Source organism: Pezoporus occidentalis, unplaced genomic scaffold (assembly GCF_034315485.1).
Source record: "Pezoporus occidentalis ecotype Australia unplaced genomic scaffold, CSIRO_AGI_Poc_V1 ctg135, whole genome shotgun sequence".
Classification (NCBI taxonomy): domain Eukaryota; kingdom Metazoa; phylum Chordata; class Aves; order Psittaciformes; family Psittacidae; genus Pezoporus; species Pezoporus occidentalis.
The window spans coordinates 4,533,558-4,547,906 of record NW_026913157.1 but is presented as its reverse complement, the minus strand read 5'-3'; the positions used below and the strand labels follow the sequence as shown (position 1 = coordinate 4,547,906).

At 49.8% G+C, this 14,349-nt stretch overlaps 1 protein-coding gene across 4 annotated transcripts in view; it reads left to right on the top strand.

Annotated features, from left to right (window-relative positions):
* VAC14 (VAC14 component of PIKFYVE complex) overlaps window positions 1-14,349 on the top strand; it is a 62,950-nt gene that overhangs the window by 16,750 nt on the left and 31,851 nt on the right. For all 4 annotated transcript variants that reach the window (XM_062609287.1, XM_062609286.1, XM_062609284.1 and 1 more), the window contains 3 exons: window positions 4,038-4,182; window positions 4,487-4,552; window positions 13,045-13,195. In XM_062609287.1, coding sequence (XP_062465271.1) covers window positions 4,038-4,182; window positions 4,487-4,552; window positions 13,045-13,195 — 362 coding nt within the window. The remainder of the gene's footprint in view (window positions 1-4,037; window positions 4,183-4,486; window positions 4,553-13,044; window positions 13,196-14,349) is intronic.

The window sequence follows — 14,349 nt, the reverse complement described above, 5'->3', positions numbered from 1 at the left end:
TGGGCAATTTGAAACAAGTTCCAAAGGCATGGCTGGCAGGCAGCAGCCTGGGTTAGATGTATGACAGTTGGACAAGGGTGATAGGACCAGGTTACCTTACCAAGCTAGATAAAGGAGGTGGGGGATCCTTTTGTGGTCCTTCTTGATGCAAGTCTTCTTGTTTTAGGTGGTGTTCAGCAGCAAATGGACACATAAAGCTGCTTGTTGCTCTGCAGAAAGGCCAAACAGCTACCATTGTGGCTGAACCGCCCAAGGACACGTTTAAATTAGACTTTGAAATTGGGTAGTTAGGGCTTAGTTGAAAGCCAAAATTGTTGCTGCTTGTCTAGTGCCGGAAATTTCTGTAGCCCCATATCCAGAGCCTGGTGCACCTTCAGCTTTCAGCCACCAAGATGGAGAGCCTGTCAAGGTGGTGAACACTTGGGTGGAGGCTAGGGATGGTGCTGGGTGCCCCACAGCACCCAGGGAATGGTTGGTCAAAGGCAGCACAATGACTTGCTTTGAGCTCATGCACCAAGCCTGCCTTGGAATCCCGTTCTCCAGCAGCTCATCGTGCTTCAGCCTTCAGGCTGAGGATGTCCTCTCGAGGAGGCTTCTCCTGGCCCTCCTCTCCAGCCTGGAGCAAGGAGGTGGGTTCCCTTCACTGCTCCCACTGTGCCATTGGATGGAGCTGGAGGGGGCCATAGGCACGCTTGTCATAGTGATATACAGCTCGTTAGACTGGATGCCTCTGCCTAGGCCTTAACCTCATTGCTTCTCTGGGAGATCGGCTTGTGCTGGCACTGCAGGCATTTCCAGTCCTTGGAAACCACAGTAAGCAGAAGAAAGCCAAGAGCCCCAAAAGGAGAGTGATGGAGTATGAGAAAGCGACAGCTTGTGGGACCCATAGCAGAGAAGAGCTCATTACCTCCTGGCTGCTGGCTTGAGCCCACTGAGCAGCACAGCTGCCAGGTGGTATGGGAGCTGCGCTTGTGACTTGGCCCACAATGAAAGAACCTGGCTATTTCCACCCTTGGCAAGGCCACTTCACTGAGCCTGCTTAAAGGCTAGAGCCTGGCCTGGAGCTTAACCTTGTCTGAAAATAGGTACAGGAAAGCAGCTGGAATTGCCAGGAGGCCAGGAGGGAGATGACAGCTCAGGCACTGGCAGAGAAAAGGTAACTGCTGAGGAGAGAGATCGCAGAAGCCCTTGATAGTGGAAAAGTAAGAAAATTAATTGATAAGGGGTAAAAAACATCACCGTGGGTTGAATGCAGTGGAAAAGTGAGCTCTGCTCCTATGCTGAAGATTATTTCTGAGATGGGAGGGATGTACTGGGTGGTGAGTCTCCTGCCCCACCACTCAGCTTGAGCAAAGGGTGCTAGTATCCAGAGGACAGAGCCTGGTACAGCCTCCATCATTGTTCAGCTCTCTCTAAAAAGATGTTCTTGCTGTCACAGATGAACGACAGAGGCGGCGCCAGGGCCACATTCATCCTCCAGAGGAGAATCTGGGGTAGTGGGTTAGATGGAAGCAATTACGTCTGACATCTGCCCTGATGCAGATGCTGGTGTGGGAGCTGGCATGGCAGCCCAGAGGATCACATTAAGGGAATGCCATTACTGGTGCTCCCACTCTGTGCTGCTGGGAATTAAGGAGAGCTGGTACAAGCTCTAATCCTTCTTTAGAGCTGCAGTCATGGCAGCACTTCCCGTGTTCAGCTCTGCCTTCAGCCCTGGAAAGGTGGCAGCGCATGTGCTACTCCATCTCAGGGACAGAGGAGCATGGTTGGTGGGAGATTTTTAGCCAAATTTCACACGTTCATGAGACCTCTTGCCTTTCAGGATGGGTGTCCTGGCTTTGTGCTGAATAAACAAGCTGCTTCTCCATCAGCAACCCCCCCCCTAAAAAGTTTATCTTGGCAGATGTGGGAAAGGATGGCAAGCCAGGAGCTTTGTCCAGCACCAGCCATTTTAGCAGGAGCTGAGCCCAGGGAGCTGAAGGGTGAGGGTACATGGCATGGCTGAGGTCTGGCTCACTCAAGGTGAGCCTAGCACTGCCAACTACTTACTGGGGTCAGCTCAGGTGGACTTTGGCTCTGCCTGGGTACTGGCTCATGGGGAAGGGGTTTCCACAAACAATTTTGGCACAATTAACTTAGGAAATGGCTTGTTGCTGTGCTGGCAGAAGTCCAGCATCCTCCTCTAACGGCAGTGTGGCAGACCATGTCACCTTGCATGCTGTTGACCTGCCTCACAGCAGCATGGACGTGATGGATGTGACAGCATCAGGGCCACCTCTAAACAAGCTGGCTTCATGCGCTGTTTCTCTGTGCCTTCCTTTTGACCACTTCCTCCTGAAAACATATGTTCTCCTGAGGGTTTTTTCATCATTCTGCACAAGCAGTGTGTATTTTGGCATTGATCAAGGATTCATGCTCCTCTTCCATCAGGAGTCCCATGCAGGGTGGGTGGCAGGCTGTGCTGCTGCAGCAGGAGTTGGTTTTGCAGGAAGACCAGACACGGAGCTCCATCAGGCTGGCTTTAATAGCCTGGAACACTGCTCCCTTGTACATCTCTCCCAAACTCCCCGTGCTCTGAGCCCTTCCTTCCTCTCAGTTCTGAGCGTTTGGCTGTTGTTTGCAACATCAAAGCAAAACCTACTCTAACTCAAAATGCAATTTGCAGACCCTGGCATCTGTTCCATGAGGCACATTAAGAGTCAGATATCTCCAGGGCTGTGAGGGGCTGCAGCCTCCTCCTTTCGCCCTTACAACGTGTGTCCTGTGGAAGATCAAATCCTGTTAAGCCACCGCTCTACTTGCAAATTATACTCTGAGAAATCTACCCCTTAAGATTTCTTATCAAAGAAGATGCAGAGCATCTCTGTGCACTCTAGAAAAGTCATCAAGAGTCTGGTCCAGCCTCGAATAATTCAGTAGATTGGATAGGACAGGAGTGAATTAGCTCTTCAGTGCATCTGTCTCTTGGAAGTCTGCTCCATTTCAGGTCCACCTATCTTGGGTCCAGCCATCTCTCTCTGCTGTTGAAGAGGTGGGAAACCATCACGTAGTCTTCAGGATCACAAACAGGACAAATAAGAGCCTTAACATGACCTCCTCTGCATTGGAGTCTCCTGGCCCGATGCAGGTCCCAGCTATTTGGGGAGAAATCTGGGGAATAAGATCTAAGGGTCTACAGCCTTGATTGTGTTATAAAAGAGGCAGTGTCCTGGTTAACAAAAGGAGTTGTTTGCTTTCATTCCTGGTTGATGACCAAGGGTTATCCTCATCTTTTTGGGATGGCTTTTGAGAAATGATGATGTTCTCAGGGCAGCCTTGTAGCAGAGAGCTGCATCCTAAAGGCATTGCCACCCAAGGCACTTTCTGCAGTCCGCAGCATCAGTCTGCTGAGATGAGCAGAAACTGGGTGTCCTCACCTCGTGGGTGGCCCCAAGTCATGGACTTTGAGGACATGTAGATTATTGTTCTCTGGAGATGTTTGAGCTGGTCAGACTTGAGTTGGATTCTGAGTGCATTTCATGGATCTCTAGTCTTTGAACCCCAAACCTGGTGCCTTCAATAGCAACCAGTTTCTCAGCACAGCCATGGTGCTAGATGGATTCATTTAGCATGGCGTCTTGCCATGTATAGGTATCAGCTGCTTTGGGAAAGTGGGAAACCTTGAAGTCTGGAAGACTTCTGTTGTCTCCAAAGCAAGTTTTTGGTGTGTTGCTGTCTCTTGTGCTTCCCCGTCTCATAGTGCCACATGGGCAAACCTGGCCAGTCCCAGCCATGACCCCCAGGCTTGCAAGCCTGAAGCTTTCTTCCTGGCTGTCATAACTCTTTAAGACATGAAAACATTGTGGATTTGCCCTGAGCAGATCTGGATACACAGAATAAGAAATGTGGATGACCAGGGTGAATGGGGCAGGAAGAGGCAAAGGTTTGGGCTTTCTCAGGGTTGAGATGTTTGGTGCAGCCTCTGGTGTGTTGTAGACCCCTCCATCATGGGAGTTGGGCATTACAGCACTGAACCAGCCTCTCTTCTTTCCATGCAGCTGTGAGAGGATCCAGGTGACCCTGAACCTGGATGGAATAGTTCAGGTGCTAGACTGCCACCTTCATGACACGTCCACTGGGATGATGACCAGAATTGCAGTCCTGAAATGGCTCTACCACTTGTATATCAAGACTCCTCGTAAGGTAGGTCAGGGACTCAGCTTGTGAGCCTTCTGCTTCCCCCCTGGGACGGAGCTTATCCACTCCCAGCCTGCTTCATGCCTTTGAATTGGCTGTAATTGTCTTGGTAGCATTGCAACCAAGTGTCCTTCTTCCTTTTCTGAGAAGGTTTTGGTTGCTGGATACCCAGTAGCTTAAGAAAGAAGAGCTCTCCAGCTCAGATGGAAAATGGCTGGTGAAGCCCCATCAGCCTCCCCAGGGTAAGGGCTCCTATGGCAGAGGATGACCAGGCTTGTAGGATTGATGCCATCCGTCTTTCTGGTTCTAGATGTTCCGACACACCGACAGCCTCCTCCCTAACTTGCTGCGAACCCTCTCAGATGAGTCAGATGAGGTAAGTGCAACAGCTGCTGAAGTCCTACTGACAGCTTACCGTTTCCACATCCAGCTGGACTTTGGGTTTTTGGGGTTCAACTGAGGGATTTTTTGAGGCTTGGCTAGTGTTGGGACTGGGGAGTTTAACTTTCTTGGCCCAATGCAGAGCCTGCAGGTAGTGCCCAGCTGAAAGCCCTGTAGTTTCGGTTAGGCTGGTGTGTTTGGAGCCCCCTGTATAAACCTTCTTCTCCATCTCTGAGAATTGATCCTTCAAAGCCAACTCTTAAAATGCCTTTTTGCCTGCCTGGGAAGAGGTCTGGGGCTTTAGGTCCCTAGCGCTGGTGTCTTTCCCTGGACTGTGGTCAGATCTTTGTTAAGTGGGAATTCGGGCACCTTGCAGCATCTCTGTAGAGAAGACTTGTGGGAGATTGTGTCCAGTCAGCACTGCAAAATCAGACTCTTGAGGAGGTCACAAATGGTAGCAGCACCTCTGCTAGCGGGGCAGCATCAGCATTGCCTGGTGGGGCCGCAATAGATGCCCAGTAGCATCAACATCAACCTTCCAGTACCTAAAGGATTCTTTTGAAATCTGAAGCGGGGGTTTTTTGCAAGGGGCAGGACAAAGGGGAATGGCTTTAATCTGACAGAGGGGAGATTGAGATGAGACATTAGGAAGAAGTTCTTCCCTGTGAGGGTGGTGAGGCCCCGCCACAGGTTGCCCATAGAAGCTGTGGCTACCCCATCACTGTCAGTTTTCAAGGCCAGGTTCGACAGAGCTTCGAGCAACCTGGTTTGCTAGGAGCACCTGGAGGTGTTGGAGCTGGATGAGCTTTAAGGTCCCTTCCTACACCATTCCATGATTCTGTGATCATTTTGGCTCAGTTTCGAAGTGCGCGAAGAAAATCAGGCAGCAATGAGTGAGCCAGCTTGCTCTGACTTTGCTCTCCTGCCCTGTGCCTTGCAGGTACAGTGCAGGTACGTTGCAGGTACACAACCTCCCAAGGCAGTGTTCTTCATAGAATCATAGAATAGTTAGGATTGGAAAGGACCTTAAGATCATCAAGTTCCAACCCCCTTGCCATGGACAGGGACACCTCACACTAAACCATCTCACCCAAGGGTTCGTCCAGCCTGGCCTTGAACACTGCCAGGGATGGAGCATTCACAACCTCCCTGGGCAACCCATTCCAGTGCCTCACCACCCTAACAGGAAAGAATTTCCTCCTTATATCCAATCTAAACTTCTCCTGTTCATCTCTAAGGCTGCTCCTTTCTTGAAGTGCTGCACCATTTTCCCATTTCCTTGTTTTACTTCCTCACCCCTCTTCTCTGGGTCCAGTCGTCTCCATTTTGGCATCTGTGGCATCATTTCCCCTTCTCCATGGCACTCTGGAGCATTTCTAGTGTTTGACTGGAATCTGGCAGCTTCAGTACAGCCAGTGGTAGCACTTCTACTGTCAGCTGAATACTTCTTGCCCAGACCTGTGAACGTCTGGTTTCTCAGCCCTGACCTTCCTCACAAACTAAAAATCACACACTATCTGCTTTGCCTTACACACTCAGGGCATCAAAGCCCAACCCCCCAATAAATCCTATGCGCAAGGGGGTCATTAAGAGAGGCGGGAAGGGAATGAGCAAGCAAGGGAATGACTTGCAAAGGCAAGCAACTGCCTGGCCATTTTCCATACCCTGCTGCTTACCATACAGACCTTTCCAAAAGAGTCCCCAAGCACACATCTGCCTTTGCAAGGCTCTAGAAAACCTGCATCTTGCAGATAGTCCCTCCAGCTTGGCAGGAGATCGCAGTGACTCATGTTGCAATTACACTGCTTATTAATATTTGAAAAAAGCAGTGAAGAAGGGACCCTGGTGATGCATTTCCTCCATGTGACATAACTGGGAATGGCTCAAAAGTAATTTTAAGCTGATTTTATTTAATCCTGTCTTCTATTTATTGAAATGTTTGGCTCTCCTTTATTTTTTTAGAGGAAATCCATAGACGAATCAATCCATTAAACACCACTGCTCAGCTGGCTCCCAACCAGATCTGCTGCTCTCTGCAGAGGAAATGGAAATGACTGGAAGAGTAGGGGAGTTGGAGCTGAGTGTTTTGGGAAATCATGAGGACAGATGGAGGTGGCTAACCTGCAGTGTTCATGCCTATTAGAAAAGGGGATGCAGGGTGCTCTGTTAGCCGTTAGACCCTGCTCAGTACAATATTTTATCCCTGTTCGCGTTGTCCTGAAGTAGATTCCTGGACTATGATTCCCCAGGAGCTCTTGACTAACAGGCTGGGGATTGCAGGGTTGGTGTGGCATCTTGTGTAAGCTAACCCATCAGCTCCCAGGTAAGGCTTTATGTGTTCTGTGGTGTAGCACAAGGTATGTACACATCTTCAGTGGGTTTTTTTGCTGTCTTCTTCCTGCAGTGCTGCCTTCCCAAAGGGAATCCAGATGGGCTGTGGTGTCAGTCCCGTCTTTCTTCCCAGCAAAATTCAACATCCTTTTGCAGTGCCTGAAGATCTCCTGTCCTCTGTGCACAGTTTGGAGGCTTTCTGTTGCTCTCCTCGTGTGCCCTGAAGCTGTCTTGGAGCAGTTGTTTCTCACTAGCTCATCACCAAAGGAGAATCTGGCTTTGGAGGGTCAGTGCTAGTCAGGGCTTTGCATCAGACTGAAAGACTGTGCTCAGGCAACTTATTTTTAAGGTCTGGCCTTGTTGAACTGCTTTGAGTCTCTCTGTGTACTTGCCATCAGTCAGGCCCAAAGCAAGGAAAGACTTGAACTGGATGGAGCTGGTTCCGTGCCCTTTAAGTTGTCATGCCTGTTTTTATCATTCAGGTAGCACAAGGTGTTGCACCACCTCCACTATGCTGAGCAGAGGCCAGAATCTAACAATGCATCTGTGGCATCCTGAGTCATCTCTGCTTTCTCTCCTGTTCCCCTTACTACCCAGTTCTCCTGCTCCAGTAAAGAAATGGTCAAGAGACCTAGTTAAGATTCACAAAGGCAAGTGGTTCCCTTTGATATGTAAACAAGTCCGGATACAGGATTCCTGGTTGTCAGATGCTGTACTCTTGCACTGCATCACCTCATGCTGGTTCTTGTGCTTCCCTGGCAGGGAGATGCTCCATCCTGCATTTGAGACCTCGTTTTGAAAGCAGTCTTTAAAAGCCCTGGTTAAAATTTGATGTAGTTAAAAACTTCCTCATAGCTCCAAGACCAACAGGATTGGGCTGGGAGTGGGTTTTTCTGCACAAGCTGCTCCTTTCGTTGTTGTGAGTTCCACAGCCCAGGCACCTGGTTGAAGAATGGATGTTAGAAAAGGTGAAAAGTTAAAGCCCAAACGCTCTTTGGGAGCAGTGGGTTAGACCTTTCCACCCACAGTTTAAAAGCACAACTGCAGGTAGGCAGTGCTGAAAAGAAGACCTGTTTTTTGGGTTATCTCCCTCTGCAAGCTCTTCATGCAAAGGCAGCTTCTGAGGTAGTTGTTCAGTTCCCTGGGCCTTCCCATCTAGACCCAGGTACTGAGTTTGGGTGGATACAACAGGCAGTGAGGGCATCTCTGGGAAAACCATGGAGCACTGATGCTGCTTGTTTCTTCCTTTGCTCTGTTTGCCTTTCTCTGGCTCCAAAATGGAGTTGTTTCTTTACAGCTGTGTGTGTTCCTGTTTGCTTATCTGCTCCTCTCAATCTTCCTGGGGGTTGGAAGTTGCGCTGGGACTTCTGTCTGACCCATGCAGGAATGACAGGTGAGGTGGAGCTGGTGTCTGCTGTGAAGCAGGATAGACTCCAGCTTCTTCTCAGTTCTGCTAACATGAAAAACTACCTTTGTTTCTGCAGTGGCCAGTCAAGGCTTTGAACACAGGAAGAAGATTTAAATGATTTCTTAGCTTGCTTTTTGCAGCTGTATCATAGAATCATAGAATGGTGTGGATTGGAAAGGACCTTAAGATCATCTAGTTCCAATCCCCTGCCATGCACAGGGATACCTTCCACTAGATCAGCTTGGAACTCCCTAGGTTTCTCACAGAGCATCCTTCAGAAGTCTGCTCATAGTACTTTGCAAGAGTTGGTACCCTTCCCTCACAAGGATTAGCTGAGCCTGGGCCACCACTGCCTGTGGAGGTGGTGATGGACTTGAACATCTGTGTGACCTTCAAGCCAACTTCTCCATAACAAGCTGAAACATTTTGCCCCTCTCTTGGGTTTTCAGTATTAAACTAGGAAAGGAGGAACCCCCTGTAGGTTGGAATACTCATGTTCTTCTCTCTTCTGTGCTGTTACCTCCTATACCTCTCCTGTGTGTCCTGCTACAGCACTGCAAGGTTTTGAAGCCCAGGTCTCTTCCCTGCTCTTTTAAGCTCTGCTGTCACACTAAGTCTTGCCAAACTTCTTCCACCACTCCCAATTCCCAGTACAATGAAGCTGAACAAAAGCTTGTGCCAAAGCAAATAGCCATCTTAACGTGGTTTGATTTGGAGCTTTGTTCTGTTGGTTTTAGAGCCACTGTGCTCTAATCCACCATGGCCATAATATTGTGACCCCATGCAAAGCGAGGATGCACACCAAAGACTGTGAAGAACTCTCATGTATGTGTGCCTGGCTTTAATTTTAATTTCTTTTGGTGGTAAAGCTTCTCTGGGTTGGGCCTCAAAGCTATAAGGTACCAAAACAGAAAGGCTGCTTGTTTTGAAAAGAGAAGTTACACTGAGGGTGAGCTTAGGACTGAAATGATGGGATGTAGAGAGAGGTATGTAATTGCAGTTGGATGGTGGAAAAATGTGGTTAGCCCAGCCTGCCATACATGGAAGCAGCTCATAAGCAGAAGTCTTAAAGCAGGGTGGAATGAGACTTTCTCCAAGGACTTGAGGTATTGCAAGGGCATTGGGTTGAAAGATAATCTCTGCACTGCATCATACAGGAGTAGGAAGTTTCTTGTGGGGAGTGTGATCTACAGGGAGCTTCTTGGCTCAGCACCAGTTCCAGACCGTAATTGCATGGCTTGCTTATATGTATGCATATACGGTTTGTATGTATATCCAGACACTAGCGATAAGGTGCAGACTGGGCTTGAGGTGATGCCTGGAGCATTCCTGGGTGAAATCATGGAGCAGACTAAACCCACCTGCAGTGGAGGACTGGCAGTCCTGGCCTGGGAAGCTGGCTCAGTGTGAGAGGAGAAGGTGTAGGATGTGAGATTTGGTGAGCTTGGCTTTGGGTACCTGGCTTCTCAGGGTGCAGAGGAAGATGCTGGATGGAGACAGGTAGCAAATAAAAATAAACCCCTTACACATTATTAGCTCTGGGACTCTCTGAGAGCTGAATTTGAAGGGGTTGTAGGTATCCAGCCCCACACAGTGTGCCCACAGGGATGTTCCAGGGCAGTTCCAGCTTCCTGCAGCACTACCCACTGGCTGGACCTTGTCCTGCCTCCTTTTCTGCCCTCTAATGCATGAAGAAATGCCTCCTAGGGAGGATTTCTAAAAGCAGGAGGGAGGGTTTGGAGGAAGGAAATAGAAATATAAAACAAGTAAAGTCCTCTGGGGCAGCCTCAGTGCACACTGCCACAGCAAGGAGCTGCATTTGAGTGGTGGAGCAGCAGAAAGCACCCAGCAGCATCCTCACCTCTCCTGGTCCCCACCAGGTCACTCCTGTGGCATTGCCGGACTGGTAATGCTGTAGGCTTTTCTACAGCCTCCCTGATGATATAAGGCGGTTGATCCCCCTTGAAAAAGTGCTCTGCAGCCCTAAACCTTCTTGGTTTCCATCTTGGTAGCACCATCAGCTGAATTCCTATCTTCTTGGCAGGAATAACCCTGCCCCTGGTATTGTGTGCCCTATTTTATTGCCGAGGGAATCCTCACCCTCTGAGACATTGCTATAAATACCAGTAAGGACAGCATCTTCAGGAGCTCAGTCCATATCCTTGCCCTCATCTGTGCCCCAGGAGCTGCTGCTGCAGCCCCAGCTACACTGCAGAGTGCTGAGTCTTGTTCTGCAGGGGTCTGTAGCAGATTTGGGAACACCCCCCCCCATGCTCTACAACATTCCAGGCCAGTCCAGAATTTTGGCCAGAGGCAAACTCCTCGAGGAGCATCAAGGCAATGCTTTGTATGCAAGAGGTGCATCCCATCCAGCACACGCCATTGAGATGCTGCTTTTCCCCTGCACCGCCACTGGCAGAGCCAGTCTCTGCTCCTTTCAACCAGAACAAGCAGCAAATTAACCTGACCTAGATCTGGAAGAGCTAAGGAGAGACCAGCTGGTTTGTGTGCCCTTAAAATTCCTGCTCTGAAGACAATATAGGGAGAAATCTTGCCTATTCCCAGCAAGGAGAAAGCTGCTTATTTGTAATAGCTTATAACTGATTGATAACCTGCTCCTCATCTCCCAGCTGTGCAAAGAGCTCCATCCCAGTGCTCAGAATGGCTTGTGAAGTCAGCCAGGTCTCCCCATCCATTGTGATGCTGCTTTCCTTGCTCATTCCAATTCAGGAAGCCTGGAGCAGGGGCACACCACCCTACATCTCATCAGCACCAGTAAAACCTCCTTGATGGCAGCTCCTCTGGGCTGTTCATCGGGTCATGCCCTTGCCCAATAGCTGGGAATGGCTCTGGCCCTTGTGCTCCAGCGTTGCTGGGTCTGACAGTTGCTGGGCTCCTGACCGATGGGACCAGCTCTCTCCTGGTGCAGCCAGCTCGTTGCTATGGCAATGGCAGGATATTGCTTTCTTACAGCCTCCTGGGTCGCACAAAGCCAGCCGCCAGCTCCAGCTTTGCTTAGTGCAGAGATGTGCAGTGCATACCAAGCACTCCTGGCTTTCCTTCATCCCTGGCTGGGAACCCACTCCGGACCATGCAGGGAAGGAGCAGCAGGAGCCAGAGTTTCCTGCCTCTTTCCCACAGCTGGAAAAAACAAGGCCTTCATGACTGCCTGCTCTTCCCTCCAGGTGCTCATGGAGCCATCCCTCCTGCTTCTTGTTTCTTCTATGCTTTTCAATCACCAAATTCAGCCCACGCTGCTTTTTCCACCTTCTGCCTGTGACCTATGTGCTGGTTTGGGGGGACACCCCTTAATCTCTCCAAAGCTCAAGAAGTCCAGCCATGCCCTCAGCTGGTCACTGCTGCCGAGGCAGCCTGCGTGGAGTATCCCAAGCCAAAGCAGCGTCTCAGATAGCTCTGGGAGACTGGATTAAGGATCCAGCCTTACAGCATATAAATGACTTTATATGCTTTGAAAGGCAGCAGGGATGATTTGTGCCCAGCCCAAACCCATCATGAGGTCTGCTCAGGGGCATCCTCTGCTTGGAACAAAAACAGCATCAGCATTGCTTTATCTGAGCCACTGATGGGACCAAGGCCCTTCCTCTGCCAGCAGCTACAGACTCCCTTCCCTGGATGAACATGAAGGCTGGCAATGGCAGTGACCTCCTGTGCTAGCCACAAGGTCCCATTCTTGACAGCATGACAGAGGTGCTAGATTCTTCAGGGATAGCGGTGCAAGTTGTTGTTGTCTTATTTTATTTCCTCCCAGAGGAGCTGTAGGCTGGGACTTCATTATGTTTATAGGCACAGGGTCTTCCCAAGCATGCACCATGCTGCCTGCTTGAAAACCTAGGAGCTCCTACTTCTGATTCAGGGGTCATGTTTTCTGTTTTGATCGTGTTTCTCCATGATCAAGAAAAGGAAAGATGTAATTAGATTTTGTTTCTCGGGGTTAAGGGTATTTTTTTTGTAACTCAGGAGCTAAAACTCCCATATAACTGAAGCTCCTCAGAAAGATGCCTTGTGAAAACATGTGGAAACCTAGGACACTGCGCTGGTAGGCAAGGGGGAAGTGCTGCGCTAGATTCTGATGAGTTAGACATAGCAGTTGCCCTTTTTGGCAGCCTTTCTGCTCTGCACAGCTCTGCCACACTCAGAGTATTGAGTATGGCTGATGAAACATCTAGACCCAAGGACATTTGAATGAAGGGGGACCCAAAATAGCCTGAGGCATGAGAAGGGTTGACAACAACAAAAAAAAAACCAACCAACCCTGTAATAACTTGTCCAGAGATGCTATATATAGGTTAATTCAGTGACTTCTGAAAGGAAAGCTATGAAATCCAAATGGCAGCTCTGTCTGCTCTGGGATGCTGCCCTGAAAAGGGAGAGCTGAGGTGCAGGGGGCAGGCAGATGGGTGTATGTCCCCAAGAGCCCAAGAGTATCCTCATGCTTTTGCTGGACTTATCCCAAACCTGGGGTTATGAAGGGGAGGGGGAAAGCAAAACCTAGACCTCCTCATGCACATTGGTTTAATTTCACAACTCTCTTTTTCCCCTCCCCTTTTCTCTTTCCTGCCCCATCCCCTCTGCAATAATTTGAAACTTCCACTCTGAATTTCTTAGGTAGCCTTTTTTCCTTACAGTTTTCTTGATGTGCTGGAATCTGGGGTTTGCTTCCCATCTCACTGTCTCCAGCCATGGGTTTGGACAGAAAAGCTCACCCCACGCTGTTCATCTCTCCGCAGGTTATCCTGAAGGACCTGGAAGTGCTGGCTGAGATTGCTTCTTCTCCAGCGGGACAAACAGAGGGTTATGGTGCCTCCGACAGCTCCGATGCACAACCCAACCTGGTGGAGCTTCAGGTCCCAGACAGGGCAGGCCAGCTGAGCTCCTCCGGTGAGTGACCCCTCGCCCTGGGTTCTTTGATGCACTATGGCACTGGTCAGATTTGCTTGGGCAGAAAGAGAAGACTCTACTGCAGTAGTAGATCAGTAGATTCATCACAACTCAGCATAGCTTTGGGGATCAAGTCTGCCATGGTGCAGACCAGGGCACCGCTTTTATTATTACCGCTCTTTCCTCTAGCTCATGTTTTGGGGATTTAGAACTCTGTTTAGCATCAGGATGCTTCAGAGGATGGTGTGGAGGGGTCATAGAATCCCAGACTGGTTTGGAGTGGAAGGGACCTTGAAGCTCATCCAGTTCCAACCCCCTGCCACGGGCAGGGACGCCTTCCACTAGAGCATGTTGCTCCAAGCCCCATCCAGCCTGGCCTTGAATGCTGCCGGGGATGTGGCAGCCACAGCTTCTCTGGGCAACCTGTGCCAGGGCTTCACCACCCTCACAGGGAAGAACTTCTTCCTAAGAGCTCTTCTCAGTCTTCCCCCTTGTCAGTTTAAGGCCATTCTTCCTTGTCCTGTCATGGCAGGCCGCTGTAGAAAGTCCTTCTCCAGTGTGATTATTGTCTTATTTTTAGGGGACCTTGGGTACTAGCCTCCTCTCTCCTTTTTAAAGTCCTCAGAGCCCTAAATTGAGTCCAGGGTGAGATGGTGGCTGCAAACCCAGGTGTCCAAAACACATAGATCTGCAGAGGATTCGGCCTGTGCAGATGATGTTATCTGTCCAAGGCTGCCCATGTTGACTGTGAACTGCTACATTGCTCTTGAGTGTCTGGCAGGACAATTATCCCAGCACATCGGGAAGTTTTTTCCATTTTCCTTTGTCTGTGGCTCATCCTTTGCAGTTGCTTGGCTGCCCTTCTCCTCTGCTGCTGCTGTTTAAGGACCTCCCTTTTGTACTCCCCAGGCCAGGTCGTCATAGCCAAAAGCACATTTCATGTCAGCTTTGGATTGCACCCCAAGCATGGAGCCAAGGCTGCTTCTCCTTGTGCAGCATGTGGCCACAGAGCCTTGCTAAATCACCCCTGGAGAGGGAAGCTTTGCTTTCTGTTCCCCAGGCTTTGTTTTCACTGACAATCCCAGATCGCTCACCCCTCCCCAGGCTTAGGAATATCTGCACCAGCGACCAGCTCAGGTTTTGGCTTGTTTGGT